This window comes from Xiphias gladius, unplaced genomic scaffold (assembly GCF_016859285.1).
Source record: "Xiphias gladius isolate SHS-SW01 ecotype Sanya breed wild unplaced genomic scaffold, ASM1685928v1 HiC_scaffold_726, whole genome shotgun sequence".
In the NCBI taxonomy this organism is placed as follows: domain Eukaryota; kingdom Metazoa; phylum Chordata; class Actinopteri; order Istiophoriformes; family Xiphiidae; genus Xiphias; species Xiphias gladius.
This window is the reverse complement of record NW_024402438.1, coordinates 1-10,000: the sequence shown is the minus strand read 5'-3', so window position 1 is coordinate 10,000 and position 10,000 is coordinate 1. Positions and strand designations below refer to the sequence as shown.

The window sequence follows — 10,000 nt, the reverse complement described above, 5'->3', positions numbered from 1 at the left end:
CACCTCCTCCCCTCCATCAGTCACTTAGAACAGGAAGGAACATCCACCCAGTTGGTCGACCAGCTGTTACTGCACCGTGACTCCTCCTTCAGCACCTCCTTCACCTCCTTCACCTCCTCCCCTCCTTCACCTCCTTCACCCTCCTCCCCTCCTTCACCACCTCCTCCTCTCCTTCACCACTTCCTCCCGTCCTTCACCGCTTCCTCCCCTCCTTCACCTCCTTCACCCTCCTTCACCTCCTTCACCTCCTTCACCGCTTCCTCCCCTCCTTCACCACCTCCTCCCCTCCTTCACCTCCTTCACCTCCTTCACCGCTTCCTCCCCTCCTTCACCACCTCCTCCCCTCCATCAGTCACTTAGAACAGGAAGGAACATCCACCCAGTTGGTCGCCCTGCACCCTCCTCCTTCACCACCTCCTTCACCTCCTTCACCACCTCCTCCCCTCCTTCACCTCCTTCACCTCCTTCACCACTTCCTCCCCTCCTTCACCTCCTGCCCTCCATCAGTCACTTCCTGTTACTGCACCGTGACTCCTCCTTCTTCACCTCCTTCACCACCTCCTCCCCTCCTTCACCTCCTTCACCACCTCCCCTCCTTCACCTCCCCTCCTTCACCTCCTTCACCACCTCCTCCCCTCCTTCACCACCTCCCCTCCTTCACCTCCTTCACCACCTCCTCCCCTCCTTCACCTCCTTCACCACCTCCTCCCCTCCTTCACCACCTCCTCCCCTCCTTCACCTCCTTCACCTCCTCCCCTCCTTCACCTCCTTCACCTCCTTACCCTCCTTCAGCACCTCCTTCACCGCTTCCTCCCCTCCTTCACCTCCTTCACCTCCTCCTCCTCTCCTTCACCACTTCCTCCCGTCCTTCACCGCTTCCTCCCCTCCTTCACCTCCTTCACCTCCTCCCCTCCTTCACCTCCTTCACCCTTCCTCCCTCCTTCACCATCTCCCCTCCTTCACCTCCTTCACCTCCTTCACCGCTTCCTCCTCCTTCACCTCCTCCCTCCATCAGTCACTTCATCCACCTCCACCAGCTGTTACTGCACCACTCCTCCTTCCTCCTCCTTCACCTCCTTCACCACCTCCTCCCTCCTTCACCTCCTTCACCTCCTCCTCCTCCTCCCTCCTTCCTCCCTCCTTCACCCTTCCTCCCTCCTTCACCTCCTTCACCTCCTCCTCCTTCACCTCCTTCACCTCCTTCACCGCTTCCTCCCCTCCTTCACCACCTCCTCCCCTCCTTCACCTCCTTCACCTCCTTCACCGCTTCCTCCCCTCCTTCACCACCTCCTCCCCTCCATCAGTCACCCACATCCACCCTCCAGCTGTTACTGCACCTGACTCCTCCTTCCTTTTCCTCCTTCACCTCCTTCACCTCCTTCACCACCTCCTCCTCCTTCACCTCCTTCACCACTTCCTCCCTCCTTCACCACCTCCTCCCTCCATCAGTCACTTGGACATCACCCAGTTGCCAGCTGTTACTGCACCCTCCTCCTTCACCACCTCCTTCACCTCCTTCTTCCTCCTCCTCCTTCCCTCCTTCACCACCTCCTCCTTCACCTCCTTCACCTCCTTCACCCTTCCTCCCTCCTTCACCACCTCCTCCTCCATCAGTCACCCCTCCACCCCCAGCTCTTACTTCACCCTCCTCCTTCTTTCACCTCCTCCCCTCCTTCACCACCTCCTCCTCTCCTTCACCACCTTCCTCCCTCCTTCACCACTTCTCCCTCCTTCACCTCCCCTCCTTCACTCCTTCACCACTTCCTCCCTCCTTCACCACCTCCCTCCTTCACCTCCTTCACCACCTTCTCCCCTCCTTCACCTCTCCCCTCCTTCTTCACCACCTCCTCCCCTCCCTTCCCTCCTTCACCACCTCCCCTCCTTCCTCCTCTCCTTCCTTCACCTCCTCCCCTCCTTCACCACCTCCTCCTCTCCTTCACCACATCCTCCCCTCCTTCACCTCCTTCACCTCCTTCACCGCTTCCTCCCCTCCTTCACCTCCTTCACCACCTCCTCCCCTCCATCACCTCCTTCACCACCTCCACCTCCTCCTTCACCACCTCCACCTCCCCTCCATCACCTCCTCCTCTCCTCCTCCACCTCCTTCACCTCCTTCACCTCCTTCACCACTTCCTCCCCTCCTTCACCTCCTTCACCACCTCCTCCCCTCCTTCACCACCACCTCCCCTCCTTCACCTCCTTCACCACCTCCTCCACTCCTTCACCACCTCCTCCCCTTCACCTCCTTCACCTCCTTCACCACCTCCTCCTCTCCTTCACCACTTCCTCCCCTTCACCTCCTTCACTTCCTTCCCTCCTCCTCTCCTTCACCACTTCCTCCCCTTCACCTCCTTCACCACTTCCTTCCCTCCTTCACCAACTCCCCTCCTTCACGTCCTTCACCACCTCCTCCCCTCCTTCAGCACCTCCTTCACCTCCTTCACCGCTTCCTCCCCTCCTTCACCTCCTCCCTCCTTCCTCCTCCTTCACCACCTCCTTCACCTCCTACACCACCTCCCCTCCTGCACCTCCTTCACCTCCTCCCTCCTTCACCTCCTTCACCACCTCCTCCCCTCCTTCACCACCTCCTTCACCTCCTTCACCTCCTCCCCTCCTTCACCTCCTTCACCTCCTTCACCACTTCCTCCCCTCCTTCACCTCCTTCACCACCTCCCCTCCTTCACCTCCTCCTCCTCTCCTTCACCACTTCCTCCCTCCTTCCTCCCTCCTTCCTCCTTCACCACCTCCCCTCCTTCACCACCTCCTCCTCTCCTTCACCACCTCCCTCCTCTCCTTCACCACTTCCTCCCCTCCTTCACCACCTCCCCTCCTTCACCTCCTTCACCACCTCCTCCTCTCCTTCACCTCCTTCACCTCCTTCACCACCACCTCCCTCCCCTCCTTCACCACCTCCTCCTCTCCTTCACCTCCTTCACCTCCTCCTCCCCTCCTTCACCTCCTTCACCTCCTCCCCTCCTTCACCACCTCCCCTCCTTCACCTCCTTCACCACCTCCTCCTCTCCTTCACCACCTCCTCCTCTCCTTCACCTCCTTCACCACCTCCTTCACCGCTTCCTCCCCTCCCTTCACCACCTCCTTCCCCACCTCCTTCCTCTCCTTCCACCTCCTCCTCCTTTACCTCCTCCTTCTCCACCTCCTTTCTTTCCTTCCTCCTCCTCTCCTCCTCCTCCTCCTCCTCCTCTCCTCCCACCTCCTCCTTCTCCTCCTCTTCTCCGCCTCCTCTGCTTCCTACTCTTGTTCACCACCTCCCCCTCCCCTTCACCACCTCCTCCTTCTCCACCTTCTCTCTTTCACTACATCCTCCTCTCCTCCACCTCCTCCTCCTCCTCCACCTACTCTCCACCACCACCTCCTCCTCTACCACAAAATCCTACTTGTCCACCTCCTTTCTTTCCTCCACTCCTTCTCCCTTCCTCTCCTTCACAACCACCTCCTGTCCTCCTCCACTACCTTTTCCTCTCCTCCACTACCACCTCCCTCTCCACCTCCTCTCCTTCACCACTCCCTCCCCTCTTCCTCTACTTCCTCCTCTACCTCCTCCTTCTCTGCTTCCCCCTCCCCTTCACTACCTCGTCCTTCTCTCCTTCACTACTTCTTCCTCTCCTCCACCTCCTCCTCTCCTCCATCACCTCCTCCTCTCTTTCACTAACCCTGTCCTCCATTAACTCCTCCTCTCCTCCACTACGTCCTCCTTCTCCACTACCTCCTTACATCACCTCTTCATCTCTACCTCCTCCACAACCTCCTCCTGCACCACCTCCCCCTCCCCACAACCTCCTCCTCTCCACCACTACCACCTTCTTCTCCACCTGCTCTCCTTCACTACATCCTCCTCTCCTCCTCCACCTCCTCCTCTCTTTCACTACTTCTTCCTGTCCTCCACCTCCTCCTTCTCCTCCACTACCACCTCCTCTACCTCCTCCTTCTCTGCTTCCTCCCCTCTTTCAGCTCCTCCCCTCCTTCACCACTTTCTCCCCTCCACCACCTCCTCCCCTCATTCACCTCCTCCCTTCCTTCACCACTCCCTCCACCTCCTCCACAACCTCCTCCTGCACCACCTCCCCCTCCCCACAACCTCCTCCTCTCCACCACTACCACCTTCTTCTCCACCTGCTCTCCTTCACTACATCCTCCTCTCCTCCACCACCTCCTCCTCTCTTTCACTACTTCTTCCTGTCCTCCACCTCCTCCTTCTCCTCCACTACCACCTCCTCTACCTCCTCCTTCTCTGCTTCCTCCCCTCCTTCACCTCCTCCCTTCACCACCTCCTCCCCTCATTCACCTCCTCCCTTCCTTCACCACTCCCTCCACCTCCTCCACAACCTCCTCCTGCACCACCTCCCCCTCCCCACAACCTCCTCCTCTTCTCCACTACCTCCTTCTTCTCCACCTACTCTCCTTCACTACATCCTCCTCTCCTCCACCACCTCCTCCTCTCTTTCACTACTTCTTCCTGTCCTCCACCTCTCTTCTCCACCTCCTCTACTTCCTGCTCTCCTTCACCACTTCCTCCCCTTCACCTCCTTCACCACTTCCTTCCCTCCTTCACCAACTCCCCTCCTTCACGTCCTTCACCACCTCCTCCCCTCCTTCACCACCTCCTCCCCTTCACCTCCTTCACTTCCTTCCCTCCTTCACCTCCTTCACCACTTCCTCCCCTCCTTCACCACCTCCCCTCCTTCACCTCCTTCACCACCTCCTCCCCTCCTTCACCACCTCCCCTCCTTCACCGCTTCCTCCCCTCCTTCACCTCCTTCACCACCACCTCCCCTCCTTCACCTCCTTCACCACTCCCTCCCCTCCTTCACCACCTCTCCTCCTTCACCTCCTTCACCACCTCCTCCCCTCCTTCATCTCCTTCACCACCTCCTCCCCTCCTTCACCACTTCCTCCCCTTCACCTCCTTCCCTCCTTCACCTCCTTCACCACCTCCTCCTCTCCTTCACCACTTCCTCCCCTTCACCTCCTTCACTTCCTTCCCTCCTTCACCTCCTTCACCACTTCATCCCCTCCTTCACCACCTCCCCTCCTTCACCACCTCCTCCTCTCCTTCACCACTTCCTCCCGTCCTTCACCGCTTCCTCCCCTCCTTCACCTCCTTCCCTCCTTCACCTCCTTCACCACCTCCTCCTCTCCTTCACCGCTTCCTCCCCTCCTTCACCTCCTTCCCTCCTTCACCTCCTTCACCACCTCCTCCTCTCCTTCACCACTTCCTCCCCTTCACCTCCTTCACTTCCTTCCCTCCTTCACCTCCTTCACCACTTCATCCCCTCCTTCACCACCTCCCCTCCTTCACCTCCTTCACCACCTCCTCCCCTCCTTCACCACCTCCTCCCCTTCACCTCCTTCACCACCTCCTCCCCTCCTTCACCACCTCCCCTCCTTCACCTCCTCTCTTTCACTACTTCTTCCTCTCCTCCACCACCTCCTCCTTTTACCTCTACTTCCTACTTCTCCACCTCCTTTCTTTCACTCCCTCCTCCTCTCCTTCACAACCACCTCCTGTCCTGCTCCACTACCACCTCCCTCCCCTCCTCCTCTTCTCCGCCTCCTCTACTTCCTCCTCTACCTCCTCCTCCTCTGCTTCCTACTCTTGTTCACCACCTCCCCCTCCCCTTCACCACCTCCTCCTTCTCCACCTTCTCTCTTTCACTACATCCTCCTCTCCTCCACCTCCTCCTCCTCCTCCACCTACTCTCCACCACCACCTCCTCCTCTACCACTACTTCCTACTTGTCCACCTCCTTTCTTTCACTCCTTCCTCCTCTCCTTCACAACCACCTCCTGTCCTCCTCCACTACCTTTTCCTCTCCTCCACTACCACCTCCCTCTCCACCTCCTCTCCTTCACCACTCCCTCCCCTCTTCCTCTACTTCCTCCTCTACCTCCTCCTTCTCTGCTTCCCCCTCCCCTTCACTACCTCGTCCTTCTCTCCTTCACTACTTCTTCCTCTCCTCCACCTCCTCCTCTCCTCCATCACCTCCTCCTCTCTTTCACTAACCCTGTCCTCCATTAACTCCTCCTCTCCTCCACTACGTCCTCCTTCTCCACTACCTCCTTACATCACCTCTTCATCTCTACCTCCTCCACAACCTCCTCCTGCACCACCTCCCCCTCCCCACAACCTCCTCCTCTCCACCACTACCACCTTCTTCTCCACCTGCTCTCCTTCACTACATCCTCCTCTCCTCCACCACCTCCTCCTCTCCTGTCCTCCACCTCCTCCTTCTCCTCCACTACCACCTCCTCTACCTCCTCCTTCTCTGCTTCCTCCCCTCTTTCAGCTCCTCCCCTCCTTCACCACCTCCTCCCCTCATTCACCTCCTCCCTTCCTTCACCACTCCCTCCACCTCCTCCACAACCTCCTCCTGCACCACCTCCCCCTCCCCACAACCTCCTCCTCTCCACCACTACCACCTTCTTCTCCACCTGCTCTCCTTCACATCCTCCTCTCCTCCACCACCTCCTCCTCTCTTTCACTACTTCTTCCTGTCCTCCGACCTCCTCCTTCTCCTCCACTACCACCTCCTCTACCTCCTCCTTCTCTGCTTCCTCCCCTCCTTCACCTCCTCCCTTCACCACCTCCTCCCCTCATTCACCTCCTCCCTTCCTTCACCACTCCCTCCACCTCCTCCACAACCTCCTCCTTCACAACCTCCTCCTCTCCTCCACTACCTCCTTCTTCTCCACCTACTCTCCTTCACTACATCCTCCTCTCCTCCACCTCCTCCTCTCTTTCACTACTTCTTCCTGTCCTCCACCTCCTCCTTCTCCTCCACTACCACCTCCTCTACTTCCTCCTCTACCTCCTCCTTCTCTGCTTCCTCCCCTCTTTCAGCTCCTCCCCTCCTTCACCACCTTCTCCCCTCCACCACCTCCTCCCCTCATTCACCTCCTCCCTTCCTTCACCACTCCCTCCACCTCCTCCACAACCTCCTCCTCTCCTCCACTACCTCCTTCTTCTCCACCTACTCTCCTTCACTACATCCTCCTCTCCTCCACCACCTCCTCCTCTCTTTCACTACTTCTTCCTGTCCTCCACCTCTCTTCTCCACCTCCTCTGCTTCCTGCTCTCCTTCACCACCTCACCTCCCCTCCCCCTCACTGCCTCCTCCTTCCTGGCTTTCCTATAAAAGTAGAGACATCAGAGGTGTCAGTAAACTCAAATCCAGCCAATGTGTTCAAATATTTTTATTCTTTTTATTGTTCATGTTTTGTTTTTTTTAAAAACTCAAGTTTTCTTTAAGGAATGTTGAAACGCTGACTCGGCTCCACTCGGCGCTCTGAGGGGGGAGGAGTCAAACCAGCTCTCCTCTCTGCAACCAATGAGACCGAAGCTGATGCGAGCGCATTAGTCCTTCCTGTCGTCACCGTGACGGACGACCTTCACAGTCTCTTCACACGAGAGACTTTCACCGTTGTTTCATAATAAAAGTCTTTCACTGGAGCGTCAGTTCTTCCACCGGATTTGCTGAAAGAGAAGAAGAAACAGTCAGGTCACATGATGGCAATTGTGAAGATCACCTCCCATCTTCCTCTTCCTCACCGGGTTGTCAAGCAGCCCGTTGATCTTCCTCTCCTCTGCTGATCCCCTCTCCACCTTCTCCCGGTATCCTAGCAACAGCCGCCGGTCCTTCAAGTCCCGGTACGTCTGATTGGCCCAAAGACACGCCAGTCATCATGACATCACAGCAACACGTCACATAATTGACATAAGCCGGGGCTCGTTCAGCCCCAACAAAACTTAGCAAAACATTCATCTAAACAGAAACGGTGGCGCGGTGCGCAAAGCCTTTTGTAGATGGCAGGGTTTACATACACATCGCTGCTGATTGGGTAACACCTCTGACGCACCAACCCAACGACAAAAAATGTACCTCAAAGCCTGTTGCACACCGTTTCTCACCATTTTAAGGAAACATGTCATTCAACACGGAAACTGTGGCAAAGCGGTGAACGCCAGTTTCAGATTGAACGTGATCCAAGTTTCAGGTTTCAGGACCTTAAATAATCATCTAAGAGTTTTATTAATGTAACCGCGAGTGTCTCACGTTGATGACAATGTCGTGACATTTATGTTTCTGAGCCAGATTGATCCTCATGTCCGCATCATCGACCAGCCCCACGTACTCCTGCAGCACCTGTCAATCACATAAGACACCTGTAAATCAACAATACACCCTCCACATTTATGAGTGCTGTAATGTCCCAGTTCGCCACGCCCCCACACCTGTGTCGGGGCGGAGTTTTTCTGCAGGATGTCGACGACTCGATGGAAGCTGAGAGGTGATTTCTTCCTGGTGAAGCCGAGCCAGTTCCTGCTGGTGAACAGAGCCTCTACGTCTGACCACGCCTTTAGCTTTGCCCTCGCCGCCAACGCCGTCACAAAGTATTGCTTCTCTGACATCTGAGGTCAAGGGTCAATGACTGTCGGTTACTGACGCAGGTCAAAGTTTATGTTTGATTTGTTCAACGCCGCAACAACATTTCCATAAAAACGAAGACATCAGTTCTCACCCTGAAGGTCTGACGGATGTTCAACGGGCTGCTGTAAGTTCCCTGCAGACACAAAACACTTGTTTAATTAACCTAGTTCAACTAATACACCTTTACTAGTGTGTATGTTTATTTATGCATATATGTATAAGAGTACATGAACGTATGCACTGAAGTATATATGTATGTATTACTTATACAATTTTCGTAATTTTGCCTCTTCACACCACCACGATGGATTTGAAACAAAGCCATCAAGATGTGATTGAAGTGCAGACTTTCAGCTTTAATTCAAGGGGTTTGACAAAAATATCACATTAACTGTTTAGGGATTAAAGCCATTTTTATACATAGTCTCTCATTTTCAGAGGCTCAAGAGTAATCGGACAAACCAACATAATTATAAATATCAGGAATTTTTTTATCACTTGGACAAAAATCTTTTGCAGCCAATGACTGCATGAAGTCTGGAGCCCATGGACATCATCACATGCCGAGTGTCACATACAGACCACTTTCCCATTCAAGCGAATGGTAAAGTGGTCTCAGACTTTCGGACGCTTTTGATATATGTGTATTTATGTATGTGTGTCTGTTTATGTGTATATGTTTGTAATATGTACATATATAGTATGTGTGTGTATATGTACTTAAGCATGTAAGTATGTAAGAACTAACCTCAGACTCGGTGTAGTGGTAGAAGCAGCAGTAGTACAGAGTTGTGATTAACGGCATGTTGAGGATCGAAGCTCTTCTGGGAAACTTCTGGAAGATTTCCACCCTCCCTCCACGCTCAGCCTGCTGGTCTGTTGCCTAGTAACAGAGATGAAACTGGGATGAAATTGGAGTTAAGATGGGATTTAATGGAGTTCTAACCTTGTCTTCTTAAACGGGTAAGGAAAAAATTATCGGGACGTTAATCAATAAAGAAAATAATACTGGTTTAAGGCAGTTTAATCCGCTTTAAACCAGTTTAGAGTGGTTTCTGACCTCGATGATGATCTGTCTCTCCAGCAGAGTGTAGTGGTCCTGAACATGAGCTGAGTCCTCTGGAGAAAATGGGAGACTGACAAACAAACAAACAAATCTCAACCAACAGTAAACGTCCCAAAGAAAAACAACCAACAGTAAACATCAAACTGCAAACAACCAACACTAAGGTACTGTTCTTATTCTACCTGGCATTAACATGCGTCTTGGTCGATCTGATCGCAGCTGGACAGCTCTTAGTACGCAAGTTCGAACCTGGCATTAGAAGGCGTCTCCAGTGACCACTTGTGATTGAATCTCACCTCCCGACTCTATATGCAAATAAACATATGCATCAATTCCGTTTGCAAAGACCAAATGGTTTGTTGTTTTTAACTGGCGGGAGACAGCAGTGCACTTCCTGTGCCTAGTCTGCCATAAATTAACGAAGAAGAAGAAATCGGAATAATGCAGACTGGGTCTATTCCTTGGCATATTCCAAACAAACGAAATC

General features: G+C 54.4%; 1 protein-coding gene across 1 annotated transcript; it reads right to left on the bottom strand.

The window, feature by feature from the left end:
• Positions 1-7,187: 7,187 nt before the first annotated feature.
• LOC120787842 (spermatogenesis-defective protein 39 homolog) lies at positions 7,188-9,882 on the bottom strand. Its single transcript, XM_040123381.1, has 8 exons — positions 9,696-9,882; positions 9,508-9,583; positions 9,196-9,330; positions 8,539-8,580; positions 8,252-8,428; positions 8,073-8,162; positions 7,568-7,672; positions 7,188-7,492 (listed from the first exon to the last, which is right to left on the bottom strand). The coding sequence occupies exons 1-8, from the start codon at positions 9,767-9,769 to the stop codon at positions 7,472-7,474; spliced, it is 720 nt and encodes a 239-aa protein (XP_039979315.1). The 5' UTR covers positions 9,770-9,882; the 3' UTR covers positions 7,188-7,471.
• Positions 9,883-10,000: the final 118 nt, after the last annotated feature.